This window comes from Anolis carolinensis, chromosome 6 (assembly GCF_035594765.1).
Source record: "Anolis carolinensis isolate JA03-04 chromosome 6, rAnoCar3.1.pri, whole genome shotgun sequence".
Lineage (NCBI taxonomy): Eukaryota > Metazoa > Chordata > Lepidosauria > Squamata > Dactyloidae > Anolis > Anolis carolinensis.
The window spans coordinates 35,909,913-35,929,025 of record NC_085846.1 but is presented as its reverse complement, the minus strand read 5'-3'; the positions used below and the strand labels follow the sequence as shown (position 1 = coordinate 35,929,025).

Genomic DNA, 19,113 nt, shown 5'->3' with positions numbered 1-19,113 from the left:
CAAGCCTATAACTTCTCCAGAACCGTGTCAAGCTCTAATGGGCTCATAAAGGGTTATATAGTCCTTCAAATAGCCTGGGCGCAAGCTGTGTAGCAGTGGTTCTTTACCTGGGGTCCCCAGATGTTTTTGGCCTGCAACTCCCAGAAATCCCAACCAGTTCAGCAGCTGTAAGGATTTCTGGGCGTTGAAGGCCAAAAACATCTGGGGACCCCAGGTTGATGACCACTGCTCTATAGGTTGCAGGAGTAGTGTTCCAGTGTTTTCCACACACCCTAGTTTCTCTTCAAAGTGACTGAAACTTTTAAGAGAGAATTTTCAATATTCTTATGGAGAAAAAACTTGAACATTCCTTTCTGTAAGGTTTCAGATTACATCATTCCATCTCACCACATTTTCTCCTTTTTTCTGCTCTCCAACTTGACTTCTTGGCAGATCGACACAGTGGTGCAAGTGCTGAAATCCAGAAAGAAGAGGAAAAGAAATTCAAAGAGGTCGGCGAAGCTTTCACCATCCTCTCTGATCCAAAAAAAAAAGCCCGCTATGATAGTGGACAGGATCTTGAGGAAGATGGCATGAATATGGGAGGTGAGTGCTAAGGAGGGGTTTTGCCTTGGTGACCTTCAAGTGTTTACATTTATAAGAACTGGGGGAGTAGGACTGTCTTCAAAATCCAGATACAGCCAGTCCCAAGTTACAAACAAGATAGGTTTTATAAGTTTGTTCTTAAATTGAATTTGTTTAAAAGTCAGAACAAGTACGTTTTTAAGTGTAACATCAGCCATATATTCACTTTGGATAGCAAAGGGAAGGATTAACATCCTTGTGATGTTTACTTTTCTGTCTGTGCCCCTTTTCAGAAGACTTCACTTCAGTTTTTGTTTAAGGTTTATGACTATTTGTTGAGAGGCTGATAGCAGGGAGGTGGAAGTTGGTTTTCATTGTATATGTTTGTTTTAACTTGTGCATTTTATGTTTTATTGTTGATATTGTGTGTTTATATGCTGTAAACTGCTTTGAGTCTGGCCGCGGAGAAAGGCAGAGTAGGAATATCTTAAATATAATAAATAATAAATAAATTTATATCCCTGTGATAATTAGATTTTGACAAATTTGGCTTGTTGTGGAAATAAGGATTGGTGAGAAAACCAGCAGAGACCCCTTTTCCCCATGATAATTCTTTCAGGAGTGGATTTCACTTCCTGGGGTTAGATTTCCTCTCACTTCCTATTGTCCCACCCCTGTTTGTAACTATTGAGTCATTTGTAAGTCAGATGTTTGTAACTCGGGGTCTGCCTCTATTTATATGCTAGTTCCCACAATAGAGTTTTGAGTTTGAAGATAACTCTACTTTAGCATCTCTACAGCAAAAGGCTTGAAAATTGGGCTAACAGAGAAGGGAATGATGGCGACTAAGTTACAGAGCAAATATTCAGCCCTGTGAAACTTCTCAGTGCTTTAGAGTGTATCAATGAATGTGTCTGTAATTGATCTGTTAAAAAACGTATCTAATGTGGTCCTGTTTCTCTGATTTTTTTTCTTTTTCTACGCACATCTCCATTAGATTTTGATGCCAATAATATCTTCAAGGCTTTCTTTGGAGGGCCAGGAGGCTTCAGTTTCGAAGGTAAGTGGGATAACCACCATGCTACCTTTTCCAGAAATAGGAGGCCCTGAGTTTGTAGAGGGATGAGACAGGGAGAGTGTAGGTTTCAACTCTTACAGTACTTCTTGACAAATCCATCTCTAGGTTCCTGAGAAACCCAGAAAGTTCAGATCACAAGGTCTGAATTTAGGGGCTCCCATGTACATACAAACACTTACTCCTTGAGAGACCTTCAGTCTCTTTTTAGCTCTTTTTCTTCAGATATCGAAGTCATGATGCCATCCTTTTAACAAAGCTCTGTTTATTCTTATTGCCTTGACCAGTCAAGAGGCTTTTTCTCACCTATCATTGCCAGTCATTTAGAAATGTGGCTGTTTTCAGGATAGTCATAGGATTATAGGTTCTTTATATTCCCCAGAGCTGTGAGTTAAAAACAGAGTTTTCTGTTTGGGATTTGTGGGCTTAACATTCATGCTTTAAAAAACAAAACAAAAAAACATAATGTCAACCATTGCTGGGATGCTCAACTTCGTGTGCAGACCAGACCAGACCATCCCTAGAGATAGGGTTGAGGTAGCCAACTCTAAATCTTTCCTTCTGTGTTTTGCAGCTTCTGGACCTGGAAATTTCTTTTTCCAGTTTGGCTAAACTGCAGAAGAATCCTGTTTCATCTACTGAAACCCACACTTTACCTGACCTGCTTCTTTTAACCTTGAGTTATGTTCTCCCTTCATCTCATCTCGCCGTTTCTTAGGGCTGTGGCGTTTTCTCCATTGGAGACTCTCAGTTTTTTGTGTGTGCTTTAGAGTGTGATGAGAAAACCAGCGCTTGGAGACAAGGGGGAGGGGGCAGTGAAGGAATATCAATTTTTTTGTTTGTTTTATTGTTAACTTTATTAAAGAGAGAGGGAGAGAGAGAGAGAAATAAAACCTTTTGATAAATGATTTCAAACTCCTGAGCTACTGGGACTTAACTGGGGGAATCCCCACTTTCATAGAACGGCCTGAGACTTTTCTCAAGTGCAGCTGGACACAACATGCCTTCATATTTATGTGAGTAAATGGGAACCTGATCAGATTCTCCTCACTTTGGTTTCATCACCCTGGCTGTAGCCACACTGAACTGTGTTTGCAAAGGCAATTGAGAAACCCAGGCGTAAAGCTGAGATTCATGGTATTTACTCCCTGAGATTTTCACTTTTGGAATGAAGGCGAAAAACCTTCTTGTCGACACATCTAATACCTCCAAAAAGTCTCATTTAAATTCAAGGGACAGTTTCTTTCTTTTTCCAGTTTCTGGAGTACTTCAGGGAAATGGTTAAGGGCTGATTTCACATAAGAAAAATTTGTCATTTACTTGATAACCCCCAGCTCGACTTGTAAAACCTGACTCCACTGGAAAGTGCCTGCTGTTTGAATAATAACAAAGGCTCTGAATGGGCAGAGGGGGCTTGGATCGTCAATGGCCCTTTCACACACACAAATCATCATTTGATGGCATATTTCATACTTGCACATGCAAACTTAGTCAAAAGAGTTGCAACTTTCCTTTGTCAAACTAATTGGAATATCAAAATGCATGTATGGTCAAGAGGATTTCTCAAGATTGACCAGCTGTGTGTCTTGCATTTAAATGAAGAATATCTTGATTATTTTAGGGGAAGGGCACCTGTGTGTGATCCACAGCCCTCACTTGTAGCATGTTTTGAAGTCGCTCATATGAGTGTCTCAAAATACAATTCTTTGTGCGGAGAACCAAGATCACAATATTCTGGGATAATCTTGTATTGATGGAGCCTCATATTTCTGAGCTGAGTTGCTTATCCTGACATTATCAAATGGGTTGTTTTGTAAGATGACAATTTATAATTAAAACAATAGCAGCCAGCCACCCTGGAATTGCTGGTTGTCCTGTGTGTTAGTTTTATCATATGCTGGATTAATGACTATATTGACCATCCCAAGTGACTGCTTTCATGATACCTCCTTATTTTGCCGTTGTTTCAAAGTAGCAAAAGGTCAGAAGCAAACACTGTCTCCTTTCACACAAGACATTTTACAATAGCGTCTAGTTTTCACACACTGGCGGTTTCTTCTATATTAAGGACAAGCTTATGGTGTTTACCTCAGATCAGTTGAGGAATAGACCTGAACATCTTTGGTTACCTTCCTGCCCAGAACTATTTAATCAACCAACCCTAAAACGCTGAAGGTTTTTTTTTTTAATGAATCATTCCCCTAATTACCCCGAGACTCATTTTTGTGCAATAACTAGAATGATGTTCTGTGAAATGTTAATTACTAGCCAATTATCAGGCAACATTTTAGGATGTGTTGAGATCATGGCTTGATATTTTCTTTTTCAAGTTACTCTACTTTTGGCTCTTGACAAACTTAGTTTACAACAGTTTTTGACCTTCATTCATCTTCATTCCCCTTCCTAGCCTCAGAGGAACTCAAAAGAGAAACAATGGCAAGAGATGTACTCTACTAGGAGATGCCCTACAGCTATTTCACCCTGGCCTGACGGGTGTAGAGAGTGAGGAAGAAGGTTAGCATTTGGGGAAGGAGCCAGGGACATGGCTATCTCAGTAATGTGAAAATCTTTCCATGTTGCCTCCTGGGCAGGGAATATTGCTACCTCTGATTTAAAGATGCATTTTGTAGTCACACTCCACTGATGGAATTTATTTCATAGGCTGAGTATACACATCCAGAACATAAATAATGTTGGATTCTGTGCATCATTCACTAACATTCAGAAATGTGATATTTGTTCAGTAACTGGCAGAAAAAAAGCAACAGAATACCTTTTGGGTGTTAGGTTATGCTGAAAGATCTACCAGCAAAACCTTCTCTTCAGCGGCCAGATACTACCTTCCACATGGAAAAGCAAAATTGCACCATCTTGTGAATTTTCCCTCCTAAATATCTTGGCAGAATGAAATAGTTTTGACTTTAAATGTCAAATGAAGATTGTGTAAGTTCAGTAGATAGCAGCCTGGTCTTCTGACGTGCTGAACAGTGGGAGTTGTTTTAAAGATCAGGATGTTGCTTTCTCTATGTCACAAGCATCTTAAAATATATGTATTCCACAAACAGTAAAAGGTTTCTGAGAATTTGCTGTTGTTTGTAAACTTGGAAACTGGTGAGTGCCAATTTGAAAACTATTATGTTTTGCCTTTACTATATTTCTGATCTTGAACGTCAGCCTCTACTCAAAGCAGCCCTGAAGGAGTCTTGTTGATATCTACTTTCTTTGCATTATAGAGCATTGTGTGTAGAATGTACTTTAAAAGTTCTCCATCCTGATGTGGCATGCTAGAATTTTACATTTTATTCTTAGCTGTTGGACCTGCATTTCAGAATTACCAGACAAATTATACTATTGATGGCCCCATACTCATTTGCTAACTGTCTCCGAGACCTGGTCGTGTACACCTGCAGAAAGAGGAGGAGGAGAAGGAATCCTCAGGTGATAGATTGACTATTGGGGAAAATGAAATCCTCCCTATGTAAACATAAAGTAAAAGACAGGTACAAAGGCAAACTTCAACTTTGTTCCTCACTATGCTAAGTTTTCTTACAGGACTTTTTTAAAACAGAGGCATTAAACACAGTAGCCATCACTTGCAGTCTCAATTGTATCCTTGACTTTGTCATTTTATCCTGCTGCATTTGTAAGCCCGGCATTAGTGGGAGGAAAGAAGGCTTTCTAAGGATGAGGAGGAGCAGCTTCCACCCTACTTGGGAGCTCCTGGTCTCAGGACAGTATGTGAAAGGAGGTTGTCATTATCCTTCAAATGTTTGCAACACCTTTTTTCTCTCTCGCTATACATTGCCTCATCATCCTTCCTTGCATGCATTGTGTCCTCCTTGCTATACAGAAACATTAACAAGGAATACCTAAACAGAGGGCAGATGAGCCATTACTGAAGCTATTTGGAGAGGGGTTATTTAGCTATTTGTATTATACTGTGTTAAACCTCAGTGTGAGGACCTAGCCTCCCTGTTGAGAAGTTTGTTGCATGAACTGTTTTAGAACAGCTCCCTGGCCCCCTCTTTCCTTTCCTCTCTCCTGGGGATATGGCTTCACACGTAAATAATACACTGTCCCACTGGAACACTTTCACCTTTCTAAGATGATGAAAAGTCAAGGAGAACACAGACTAGTGACTATTTGAACAGCAGGATTCATAATGTGTTTATACGCAGAATTTCAAAACCAGACTGAAGCAAAAACCATATGCAATTGATATTAACTTTATTATAAACTGTATATGATGTACAAAAAAAATAAAACACTCCAGATCTCACTGGTGACTTTTTGCCTGTTTGAACAGATGATAGACACGGCTGAACCTGGATGTGGAGACATGGAGCTAGATTGAATAATAGCTATAGACTTCCCATCCACTCAAAAGAAGGCTATGATGGTGAATATTAAGTTGTTAAAGGCATATCTTAGGTGAGGTTGAGGCAAAAGGAACCTCTTAGCCCTTCAGGACAAACCTTGCCTGGGTCTCCAAATCATTCAACATGTGCTGGCATTGAGTCTAGATTACTACAGAAAGACAACATATAAACAGAAGGTGATTAAAATATTCTTAATGCCAAAATCAGATCAGGCCAAGCACCAATTCTTAGGATTGTTTTTTTTCCAGATATTTCTGAATTGTGCGAATAAAACCTAGAAGGGGCTCTCCATCAGACAGCAAGACTTTGGGGGAACAGGCCACATGCAGCTCATTTCCAAGTCAAAACATCTGGTGTTAAAACATTGCCAGCTTAACATGCCCATGACAGTCTCATCTCCTCTCACTAAACAGATTTAAATCCCATTCTTTTTGTGCGTGTACTCTGAAAGTTCACCTAGTGATAGCTTGAGCAAAGTGTTTTAATAATGAACAGCATTGTTTAACTCAACACCTTTCTATATATTAATAACATTTATTTCAATATACTTTACGGTTGCTATTAAGTCTAAGCTGCTACTAAGATTTGTATCAGAATTAAAGCATTTTAAAAAACTAGTCCAAACACTGGGATATGCTACTTCCACATAAGTAAAAAGAGACCAATTGTATTCAAGAAAAGCACATTAACATGAATTTTACCATTAGACAACCAGCATGAACCATTTGCAGTATCTGGTACAAGTAGTAGGCACAAAAAAGTTACATTGTGATGGATGTCTCCTGAGCAACATTAACATAACTAGCTTCCCTACATAGCTAGATATTCAAAGAGTTTAGATGGATAAAACAAAACAGCCCTATCTTGCTTTAAATACTGATTGGTAGAATGTTAGACTTCATGTGAAGTCTGCATTTGGGCTGAGTTCATACCTTCTATTTTAAGTCTGTTCAGTTAACATCCATTCTAATGTTGCACACGTATGAACAAAACTAGATAAGGTTGTAAGGTAAGGGTGGAGAACTAAAGACCCTCGGGCCAAATCTAACATTTCTGGGGGCCCTCCATAGTTTTCTACATGGCCATGCCCTTTTTCTATTACATCTCGCTGGGTATTTTCCATCTCCTGGGTTTTTTGCTGATTTGAGGGCCATGACTTAGTGGGGATCATGACTGAAAGGGGTTCCCCAAGTACTTAGAACTGAAAGGATATTTTTTAGGAAGATGTCATGTTCCCCTTGTTTTGTGCGAAGGTCTTTTTCCTCCAATGAGGCTCATATTCAGTGAAAGTATACAAAAGGTGTAACAGGAGTGGAGGAAGGACCCTCCTAAGCATTACCATACATTAACCAATTCAGCTATAGGACTTCAGGTCCTATGTGTATTGCAAGATTTTATTACAAATTTTTTTAAAAGCACTCCAGATCCTGAATGCATTTTGAGAAACTATAAGTAAATAAATGCTGCTGTAGCTGAAATACAAGTATTCAGCTGCCTACTTAATCAACACAAACTTTGATAATGGATGGGCCTGAAAGCCCTATCTGTTTTTGTAGCAAAGTGGCTAGGAGTTAGTCACTTCAAATGAACATCCATCCAGGAGGTGGCTAGTGGCTTCAATGTCACTGGGTGATCAATCCATTCTGGATTTTAGTCCCAACTTTACAAGGAGATACCTAAGGGGCTGATCCTTAACCCCCAAAGCAGGATCAGGGCTTTAGATAGTGCCTTTAAGTTGGGACTAAAACCCTGAATGCTGCCCCACTGGAATGGGATCCACCAGCCAACCCATTGCATATCCAAAATATTAATAGTGCTATCAGACCTGGGGCAGGCATTACCCCTTTGAGGTTTTAAAATATGTGGCTTGCCTTTTATTTTTAGACTGAAAGCCTACTACCAATGTATTGTTAGAAGATCAAAAGGCATATATACAAACACTCATTTTCCATGGTTAATCAGTATCTGAAGAACCCATAAGAGATGGTTCCTTTCTATTTCAGTTCTTTATGTATTGAAGACAGGAGCGGGATGTCACCTAAACTGAATGTCCTATCAGCCCTAGACAATTTAAAGGATTGCTAGAAGTTACAGTCCAGCAATATCTAAGGGACACACCCCTGATTTCAGACAATTCTAGTTTCTAAAAAAAATCTTAAATCTTTTTCTTGAATCTGAATTCTGTGCTTGTGTCAAGGCAGAGAAATGTCAGTTTTCAAAACTTCTTCAGAGACTGCAATCCTTCATGATGCTCCCCAGGAATAATACTACTAAAACACCATGGTATTTACTCCCAGGAAGACATGCACAGGATTGCATCAAACATATTTTGTACACCATCACCATTAGAGTATTTAATACTTCATATAAATTACTTCTGTGCTCTTCAATACAGCCTTGTAAACAAAGCCCTTTACATAAAGCCCTATCAGACTATCATAATGTTCAGAGGGCAACATTGTCTACTGTTTGAAAGGCTTCAGATATATTTTACAAACTATCTCTACCACCACCCCGCAAGGTGCCACTGGATCTCCTACCCATGACATAATAGAAGAGTTTCCATCACTCATAAAATATAGAAAAACTTTCACTCGTGACACACTGTTGCACTTGTCTCTCTCACTATTATGGGCATACAATGGGAGAGACACTTCCTTTCAGCTAAACAGTCCCTGAGGCATCATTGATACACTAGTTCAACTTTTCCAGAAAGTGGTACCCATTGTTCTGAGATACTGGAAAGTGGCATCCAAAACATCTTCAGGGCACCAAGTCGGTGTAGGCTAGACTAAGGCCGTTCCTGGAAGTCGCCAGGCACTAACAAATGGCTAGCTTTGTTTTGAAGAACTAAGTACAGACAAGGGAGGAGACCACCAACCTCTCCCTTCACCTATTTAGTAGGAAGGAACAGATGAAATTAAAAATACTAATTTAAACGAGTGAAAGAAACAGTGTCAAAGCATACACCAAGGTGCTACATTAAGCAGATAGATAATACCTGCATAGCATCATGGCCAAAACCCACATATTTTTTTCTGGGTGGGGTACAAGGAGCTATGTTCTAGCCCTTTGCACCGCAACCATCTCCCCATCTCCACCTGTGATCAGACTCCAAGATGGGCAGCTGCTGCTTATCATTTTTTTTCTTAATCATGTCGGAAGCAACTTGAGAACATACTGCTAGTTGCTTCTGGTGTGAGAATTGGCCGTCTACAGAGACGTTGCCCAAGGAACGCCCGGATGTGTTGCTGGGAGGCTTCACTCGTGTCCCTGCAACGTCTCGCAGGTTCGAACCAGCAACCTTCAGGTCAGCAACTCAGCCTTCAGGTCAGCGATTCAGTTGGCACAAGGGTTTAACCCACTGCACCACCATGGGTTATCACTGAAAATGGGGAAAGAGCAATGAGGCAATTCACATGCTGAGGAATGACTTGTCTTGGCTTAGAGGGGGAAAGGAAATGGGAATGCACCCTCTTAGACTGGATCTACATCTCAGGATCTGCCCTATATCCCAGCATCTGGTCCCAAATTATCTGCTTTGAACTGGATTATATGAATCTCCACTGCCAGATAATCTGGGATAAAAATAATCTGGGATTAGATCTTGGCATATGGGGCAGTATAGATCCAGCCTTATACATTCCCTGTAGAATTACATCAGTTGAATTGCCTCCCCACTCCCAAAAGGTAAGCAGCTGCTGCCATGTATGTTTCGGATGCTGCACAAAGGGCTACAAAACGACACCTTTCACTCTATAAAAAAAGTACATATACACAGGCCACAGACACTCATATGTCACTAGCAAGAATCCCAACACTATCTATGGAACCCAAAATCTCCCATTTGCAAGCACTCTCTGCCAATGACTTGCTTTGATAATGTAAATTGTTTTTGATCAAGGACTTGCATAGTCTTATCCACTAAAAAAACTAAAGAGGGCAATTTCAGCAAGAGAGGGTGGAAGATCACTAAAGCAGGATTATTAGAGATGAGGTAAATCTGGTTTTTAATGATGAAGAAGAGAGGTGCTTTGCATCCATCCACTTTAACTGACATGGTTCTATCCAACAGAATCCTGAGATTTGAAGTTTAGGGAAGGGTACTTAGAGCATCAGCCAGAGAATTTCTGTGCTTCACTCAAACACAAATCTCAGGGTGCAGCCATGGCAATTAAAGTGGAATCACAGTCCAATAATTGTGTACTGTGAAAGAAACATGCGAGTGAGCTAGTACCTCAATCTGGAGTATCTTAAGTCCGCTTCTTAGACATGTGATGCATTTTGCTATAACGTGGGGCAAGGAAAGCATCTGTTTCCCCAAAATTGTATTTCAAGCAGGGAATTCCATCACCCTCTTGCAGTGGTTCTCAACCTTTGATCTTTAAGATATTTTGGACTTCAGTTCCCAGAATCCCAAACCATTGGACCTGCTGGCAGTCTTCTGAAACTTGAAGTACAAAGTAGATGTAGAATCAAAGATTCAGAAACTTTGCTCTATAAAGCAATCTCCCCGCCCACTCAAAAAAAATTCAACTTGGAAATGAATGGCTTCTCCTGGATAGTTCCAAAAGTTCTCTTTTTAAACGAGATGCAGTCCTCCCCAGGTCTTGGCCTATACCCAAATGTGGCCGAGACCCCAGGTGGGCCAATGTAAGTAAAAACTGGCCCCTGGACCAAAAGTACATGCTCAACACTGCTCTAGCTTTTCCTTTGCAACAGAATGAGTTGGTAGAGTCACTGCATCAAGAGAAAAGATGGCACCATTTCAGGATAGAGATGGCACATGGCATTTGTGAATAATCCCTCGTTTGTGAAAACAGAAAAACCAGGAAGAATGGGAAGCAAAATCCTCGCCTTGTTTTATTCCTAGCTATGCTGGCTTTCTTTTTTGTTTTTAGAGGACTACAAGGGAGAAAGAAATTCTCCTTTGTGTGCATACCCCCCATTCCTGAAACTGTAATTTAATCTACCAGGTGCAACATTATAATGGCAATGGGTCGTGTGGATTTAGTGAGCACCAGCAATATTAAGGCCTTAGGACATGCACTGTTTCTATACACTAGAAAAAGGTGCTTAAGTATCCCAATTAATCTTAGTTTATATGCATCAAAACGTGTCTGGCTTCTTTCTCAAATGATAAGGAGCAGGGGAGAAATATCTTGGTGAAATGGGGCTGTGCGTGAATTTATTGAATGGGAGGATAATGTGTGTGTGTGTGTGTGTTCTTACAAAAGGTTACACAGGGCTGTAGAACCAGAGGAGGCTGCCTTTAGATGATGACGCAGGCATTAAGGGGTGACCCCCGCTTGCTCCCCCCTTGAGTTGGCACCAGTTTCCCCTTTCCGTAGTAGCCGGAAAAGATGGCCCTCACTTCAATCTTTTTGGAGAACACAAGCATCCACAGGCCATTCCCGTATGACAAAAGTTTCCCACCCCCAATCTCCCCAACCTCCTCGCCTTTGTTCCCTGCCTTCTCCAGCTTGGCAAATTCAAGGAGGTCCAGGCCGGTCTGGACAGCTTCTATCCCGCTGGCACAGCCCAGGGTGATGTGGGCCCGACTGCCTTTGGGAAAGCTGACCGCTGGCGGGAGCACATCCACGTCGCTCGGCCATAGAGCCAACTGCTGCTCATTCAGTTCCACGCGGGCCCCAACAGTTCTTGGGGTGATGAAGAGAGCAGTGGTGGTCAGGAAGAAGGATTTTCCATAAGAGGACTTTACAATCTGTGGAAGAAATTGTGCAAGTTAATGACATCAATTTGCCAAAGATCTTATACTGAAGCTTAAAAAAACACTCTACGGGGCATGGGGCCTTTTTGCCATGTTATAGAGCAGTGCTTCCCAACCTTTTTTTTAAACAGGGACCATAGAATACTGAGAAAACAAAAAAAAAAACAAGAGATCTAACTTCCATTTCTCCCCTATGTGGGGATTCAAAGCGGCTTACGCATTTAGAACAATGGAAATAAAAAAAGCACTTGTGGCGTGAGTTATTCACACTTAGTAATTAAATTGTTTCTAAACCGCCCATCATCCTTCTGAATACTACACTGTTGTACTAAAGCCATCTATTTCAGAGCAGCTAACAATATACATGCCAGCAAAAACATTAAAGACCATTTGTAGCATTATTTATTTATTTATTTATTTCCAATATTTCTATCCCGCCCTTCTCACCCGAAGGGACTCAGGGCGGCGTACAATTGGCAACAATTCGATGCCGATACATCATTAAAAACAACAACATATAAAAATATATTATAACCAATTAAATACAGTATAAAATATAAAACATAAAACATATGCTTAAAATCCGTTCGTCCAATATCCTCCAACTTTATCCATATAACAGTCTGGGTCGTCTTTATCATTTATTCGTTAAAAGCCTGGGCACATAGCCATGTTTTCAAGGCTTTTCTAAAACTCAAAAGGGTTGGGGCTTGCCGTATATCTCTGGGGAGGGTGTTCCACAGCCGGGGAGCCACAACCGAGAAATTAATAAATGGCTGACAACTTCTTAGTTACTCCCAACCAGAGTTGAACTGTTCAACAAGTTGTCAAATGGTGAATCAAGTCATAGGTAACTACCTCTGATTCAATTAATCTACTCTAGTCAGGCATAACTACAGGATTTAGAGCATTGGTTCCCAACCTTTTTTTGACCAGGGACCACTTTGACCAGGGACCACTCACCAACATTAGTACCAAAAGGGTTACAAATCAGTTTTTGGTCAATTTTATATTTGGCTTGGTTATTTGGAGTGCCAGTTCAGAAAATTGCATTGGATAGAGCACATCAGCTCTAGTTCTTGATACGGAACATATGCCATCCAGTAGTCGCCATTTGCTCGCCACAGAAAACTATATTTAATAATCTAGAGCTGATGTGGTCTATCCAATGCAATTTTCTAAATCAGCACCTCAAATCACCCCAGAAACAGGCCTAAAAATGAAGACATCAAAGCGCCCCTGCTTCCAGGTGCCACATGGAACAGCTCCACTCAGGGGAGGGAGGAGGAGGAAAAGCAGCAGTCAGGAGGCTTGCTGTCTCCTTTCCCCTCCCAACTTCCCCGTTGCCTCGGCACAAGACCAGTCATTCTTGTTGCAACGGTGTAGTAACGGTGAGGCTTTGGACCATATTTTAGTTCTTGGGGACCACTGGTGCTCCATGGACCACAGGTTGGGAACCACTGATTTATAGTAAGTGTTCAGCTAGTACAGTTATCAAGATGCATATAGAAATATTTATATGGTTTCCGCAAGAGTAGGAATAATGGTTTTTGCACGTGGAGTCGTTTAGAAATGATCTAGTCACATCTTTAAAAGAAGACAGTGAAGAAGTTGGACTTTCCAACATGGGTCCATCTTGAAAGTCCCTTGACTTCCTACCCAGAATAAAAAGAAGCTAAACACTCACCTCCTGTTGTGCGTAGTCATCTGCCCCTGGGGCCTTTCCAAAGTCAGTGAATTTTGTGGTACAGTGCAAGACACTCGGTGGCCTTTTTGCAAAGTAGCCAGTCAAGTCAATTTTCACTTTGGGGTCTTCAGTGGCTTGTCCAACTGCAAACCAAAAGGAAGAGAATAAGTGGTTCAAAACCATTTTATAACTTCTTCCCTTTCAATGTTGTATCATCAAGTAGGATTAAACAGACTTTTAAAAGAATACATTAGACATGTTAAAATGATGAGTGCTGAGAAACAGATGAAAACGAAAACCAAGAATGGTTGTGTGAGTATTCCTAGAAAATGATCACCTTATGTTATGTATTTGCCTATCTTATATCTTTCTGCTTATACTAATGTATATATTACCTAACTCATGAATATTTGTCAGACTTGGAAATGCAGGCAAATTATATTCGCTTCTCACTGTGCACATAATATTATAAGAATTCATAGATCTTCTACCTTGATGATGGTGCTTAAGACTTGCACTGAGAAAGCACAACATAAATGCTACAAAGTGGATTTTTAAAAAAGTAATCTGTAATTCTTGTAAAAGGATTTTTAAAAAGCAGTTTAGGTGTCATGTTATCAAGAGCTTTAGCTCCTTGGCAAAAGTTTTCTAGCAAATGGCATTGACTAACTCTTAGAGGTCTTGGGAGTTTAAGCACAGTCATTACCTCTTGATACTGTAAGTTCAGTTTAGAATGGGGTAACCATATTTTAACCAGTGCAATTTAGATCAGAAACAGTACAAATCAGTGCAAAAATGGTCTCCAGAAACTGTTGGATTGCAATTCCCAACATCACACATTGTGTAGTATTAGGCACTACTATAGAGCAGAAGAGGAAAAAGCGTAATTGATGGTAGCCTCTTCCTTCCCTTTACTATAAGTTACAGAATTTGGAAATGTGGACTGTAACTCCTACTATCAGGCTACTGTCATTCCCACACCAAAAAGTTACTTTTACAAGTTTTCCCTTCTGGATACATCTAAAAGAGTTTTCATTTCTTAAACAACATGAAAAATATGACCTAATGTGATTAAGTACAGTAGGACATTATAATGAGTATAGCTGAAATTATGTATATAACTTGGGGGCATGGACTGCCTGACTTGCGAATGTGGTTTTTTGTTCAGGGATGTAGCAATAGATCTGAAGAGCAGCTCAGACTCAACTCCGTTGGGTTAGTCTAATGGTAACTATGTGCCAATAATAAGTGTAACATCCAATTCCTGGAGCTGGAGAGTTAGATGAACTTTTTTTGGAGGCGGGGACCTTAGAGGTAGGGATTTCTGCCTTAAGCTTATGCAAAGCAAGACTGAAAATTTACTTTCTGGATGCAACTAACATTTTGTATCACTGATCAAAGCTCTGATTCTGTGGATTGAAGGGTCTGTGAGAAATGTATGCCTCTTTAGATGTCATGGGACTTTTATACTCCCAACAGCCCTAGGCAGTGTATCTATGTGTAAGGATCCACAGGGAGCTCTGATGCAACAATATCTGGAATTTTTCCTGTTCTCCATCTCTAAGGCATCAGAGGTTGTGTGGAGAGGGATGCCCAGAGACAGTCCAAGAGCTCTCCAAGGCCCACAATAGAAATCCCAAGGTGGTTTTAAGTGTCTTGCTCTAACTATACAAAAAACTAAAGGACTTGGACCAGTTACATTTTGGATTACAAAGGTATTTTTTCCCAGACTGCAGAGATGCACATCAGGTAACACTGCCCAGCTTGCATAAGACATGTAAGATTGTACTTTTTGCCATTTTTTGGTAGAGAGAAGGTAAAGCAAGATTCCTGCTTCTGGCAACACAGAAAGTGAAGATCTTCTGATACATGAGGTTTTCTCAGTGATTTCTTTCTAGGCATCTATGGCACTACAAGGCTGGTTATGTCCTTATATACAACTATCGTAAGAAGAGAACAATGAATCTTGGTGATGGAGGTTGCCATATGGATTAGAATGAGTGTCGACCCTCTTCATTTGCTGGAGTTAGGAACACCAAATCCACACATAAGTGAAAAAATCTAGTATGACATGCTGGAAGACTTAGGTTCCTTCTACACTGCCATATAAAATCCAGATTATCTGCTTTGAACTGGATTATATGGCAGTGTAGACTCATATAATCCAATTCAAAGCAGATAATGTGGATTAAATAGGCAAATAGGCAAAGCCGACTGTATTTGTGCAGTCCCCCGCTGCAGCAGCTCTCTTGTCAATGGGGTGAAGCCCTCACAATTTAGTCCTAACATTAAAGGAAGCATCCAGAGTGCTGCATCTATTTAGGCCGGGGGGAATTTTAGATTCACTACTTTGGAAAGCTGCTTCAAAATTGAGACTAAAACATTGCCACAAAGACCAACCATCACGGACCCAACCCAGCAATACATGGGCAGGTAGCAAATGTTCAAAATCCTACACAACCTACTTCCCCACTATCTTTCTGTCCTCCTTTTTTAACCAGCCTGCTTGAGATCGGCAAACTAGGAATGCTAGACTTTTCCCCCAATCAAGAGTTTAATCTTTCTTGGTTCAACTTTGTCCTTTTCACTAGCTGCTCCATACTTTTGAAATTGCCTCCCTGAACACTTGTAGAATGCTCCTTCTTTCATTATAGTTTAAATCTCAATTAAATTGTTCATTTTTTCAAGCTTTTAAAATTTTAGGTTAATATTGTTTTATTATCTATGTATATAAAAGAGTGATGGAATCAGGGCACCGGACAAAACAACAAAACTACAGGCCCCGCAACCTCGAAATTTGACAACACAACCCATCATCCACGGCTCTAGGTTGGTACAACAAAAAGAAAAGAAAAATAAAGTCCTAATTAGAGGGAAAGGAATAACTGTTTTTCTCCAATTGCTGCCAGTTAGAGGGCTAAGCTCTGCCCACTTGGTCTCCTAGCAACCTACTCAGCCCAGGGGACAGGCAGTTAGGCCTCAGGCCTCTTCCACACTGCCTATAAGATACAGATTATCTGATTTTAACTAGATTATATGGCAGTGTAGGCTCAAGGCCCTTCCACACAGCTATATTACCCATTTATAATCTTACTAGCTGTGCCCGGCCACGCGTTGCTGTGGCGTTGTCTGGTGGTGTTGGTGAGAACTTGTTGAGGTAGTGGTGGTATTGAATGTCTGTTGTATGGTTGTCTTTATGTTTAGTATGCATTTGGTTGTTTGTGTACTGTGTAAGTGGTGAGGGTAGAGGGGGTCTATGTCCCTGTGTAGTAGTGTATAGTTTTTATATGTTGTCCATGTGTTGTGAATGCTTGGATTGTTTCCTGCTGCATAGTAGAAAGGGTTGGGCTGGATGGCCCTTAGGGATCTCTCCAAACTCTTGGATTCTATGCTTCTATTATTATTATTATCATCTTCATCATCATTATTATGTAGAGGCTGGATGGCCATCTGTCAGGAGTGCTTGGATTGTGTTCTCCTGCATGGTAGAAGGAATACCACCACTACCTCAACAATTTCTCACCAACACCACCAGACAACGCCACAGCAACGCGTGGCCGGGCACAGCTAGTCTTGTATATTTTGATTGCATGTATTGAATATTTTGCAATATTTTGTCGGATAATTTGTTTTACTCTTGTATTATACTGCTTTACATTTCATTATTCCTTCTTCCCCTCTGTCTGCAAGCATAAATCAGCCCTTCACATTTGGAAATTTAACTTTTGTATATTTGATTAATATGCTATTGTCAACTTCTGCTGGATTCCTAGAAAAGTTATCAAAAAGCAAATATGGAGGACTGACCATACCAATATTTTTAGATGTACACTTTCGGTAGGACCCATTGCTTTGGTTGGTTTACTTGGTGTAAAGTGCCATATACTCTGATAACACTATAAACATTAACAAAGAAGAAAATGTATTTTGTCATCACTGGGCTTCAAATACCCCAGGATGGGTTCCCAATCCACCAGTTTAACACCATTTGGACATTGTCCTGCAAGTACAGCTCTTAATAGAATAGGCTCTCCTTGGCACCACCCTTTTGGCATGTATTTCTATTGTTCTCAAACAACAAACAGTGAACAAGGATACATAGTCTGATATTAGAAGGCTAATGGGCAGTGCTTGGGAAAACTACCTATTGAACCACCACTCCCAGATAGATCTGGTGTTAAAGGGCTAATATGGAAGTTACCTTTTTGGACTATAACTTCCAGAATCCCCCAGCCAGCATGAAGCTGAGGCACTAGCAAAGTATGGGCAACAGTGATTTTCCCAAGGTTAAAAAAAAAAACCTTAACTAGTGACAAAGACTGTTAAACGTAAGGGACGGGGAGACTGGTTTGCAAGTCATTACATAATACACCTCAATTTGTCTCATTTTTTTTGTCAGGAGCGACTTAAGAAACCGTAAGTCGCTTCTGGTGTAAGAGAATTGGCCGTCTGCAAGGACATTGCTCAGGGGACACCTGGATATTTTACTATCCTGTGGGAGGCTTCTCTCATGTCCCCGCATGGGAAGCTAGAGCTGACAGGAGCTCATCCCACTCTCCAGATTCAAACTGCTGACCTTTTGGTCAGCAGTCCTGCTGGCACAAGGGTTTAACCCACTGTGCTCCCAGGGGCTCCAATTTGTCTCATAAGGAATGTCTACTGCTTGCTTTGCAAGCTTTTGCCTATGAAGGAGCAGGGTTGAAGATCTTCTGTTTGGGCAACAATTTCGGGGGGGAAATTTCAAGCTCTAGGCAGGACTACAGCCTTCACAAAGGTAAGAGCTTGATGGTAGAGTAGACAATATCTTGGAATGAGAATCAGGGCAGCAGCAGGAAGGGACTCACAATACTATATTAGACTATTAGAGAACATATCCAAACCAACATTTCTACGAAAAATGCCACAGAGAGATTAGGCAAGCCCCTACACTGTCTTCTTTCCACAAAGACCTGAAAACCTGGTGGTTCCTACAGGTTTTCAAGCAGGATTAATCCCTAGTCCCACCCCCATCCCCGGCTATCAACTAGGACCTTGCTTTGCACCTTATCCACTACATGGCACTATGATATTCTGATGCACTAGTCCCAACCTAGCCTGTCATACTTGGCCATGTCCACTCTGAAGGTCTGGTCACTGGTATATTGAACCCGTTGATGGAGCATATTGAAACTGGATTTTAACTTTGTGGATTATTTTGAATTGTATGTTCTTGTTTTATTATGTTTATTATTTTTATTATGTTCACGTTGTTGTATGGTCAATTGAATGTTTTGCTTTATGTTGGAAACCGCCCTGAGTCCTCCTGAGGAGATAGGAGGTATATAAATAAAATTATTATTATTATTATTATTATTATTATTATTATTATTATGTAAATTCTGTATGTAAGCTTGTCTTAAAATAAGTTTGCACTCAGATCTAGGTGAAGACTTTAAAGCGTATCTTGTTTTGTTCTTTTGTACATGTCGCTTTCACAACTGAACTACAGTTGGCCACTCACATTTATGGGTTTAACTATTGCAGATTTGATTATTCACAGATTTGATAAATATGGTCCCTCTGGGAATCTCTAGGTTTTCCAGTCCTCACCTAGAGGTTCCTAGGGAAAACATCTCTCTTTTGTGAGGGTCTATCTAGTCTAGCAGAGGTTGACCATACAGTTGCACTGGAAGTCCTA

At 40.5% G+C, this 19,113-nt stretch overlaps 2 protein-coding genes across 2 annotated transcripts in view; one reads left to right on the top strand and one right to left on the bottom strand.

Moving 5' to 3' along the window:
• Positions 1 to 5,918, top strand: part of dnajc7 (DnaJ heat shock protein family (Hsp40) member C7) — a 39,322-nt gene extending 33,404 nt beyond the window's left edge. Inside the window, exons 12-14 of the mRNA XM_003222539.4 lie at positions 433 to 585; positions 1,562 to 1,624; positions 2,214 to 5,918. Coding sequence (XP_003222587.1) covers positions 433 to 585; positions 1,562 to 1,624; positions 2,214 to 2,251 — 254 coding nt within the window. The 3' untranslated portion in view covers positions 2,252 to 5,918. The remainder of the gene's footprint in view (positions 1 to 432; positions 586 to 1,561; positions 1,625 to 2,213) is intronic.
• Positions 5,850 to 19,113, bottom strand: part of cnp (2',3'-cyclic nucleotide 3' phosphodiesterase) — a 29,685-nt gene continuing 16,421 nt past the window's right edge. Inside the window, exons 3-4 of the mRNA XM_008113264.3 lie at positions 13,437 to 13,579; positions 5,850 to 11,743 (exon numbers count right to left, since the gene is read on the bottom strand). Coding sequence (XP_008111471.1) covers positions 11,291 to 11,743; positions 13,437 to 13,579 — 596 coding nt within the window. The 3' untranslated portion in view covers positions 5,850 to 11,290. The remainder of the gene's footprint in view (positions 11,744 to 13,436; positions 13,580 to 19,113) is intronic.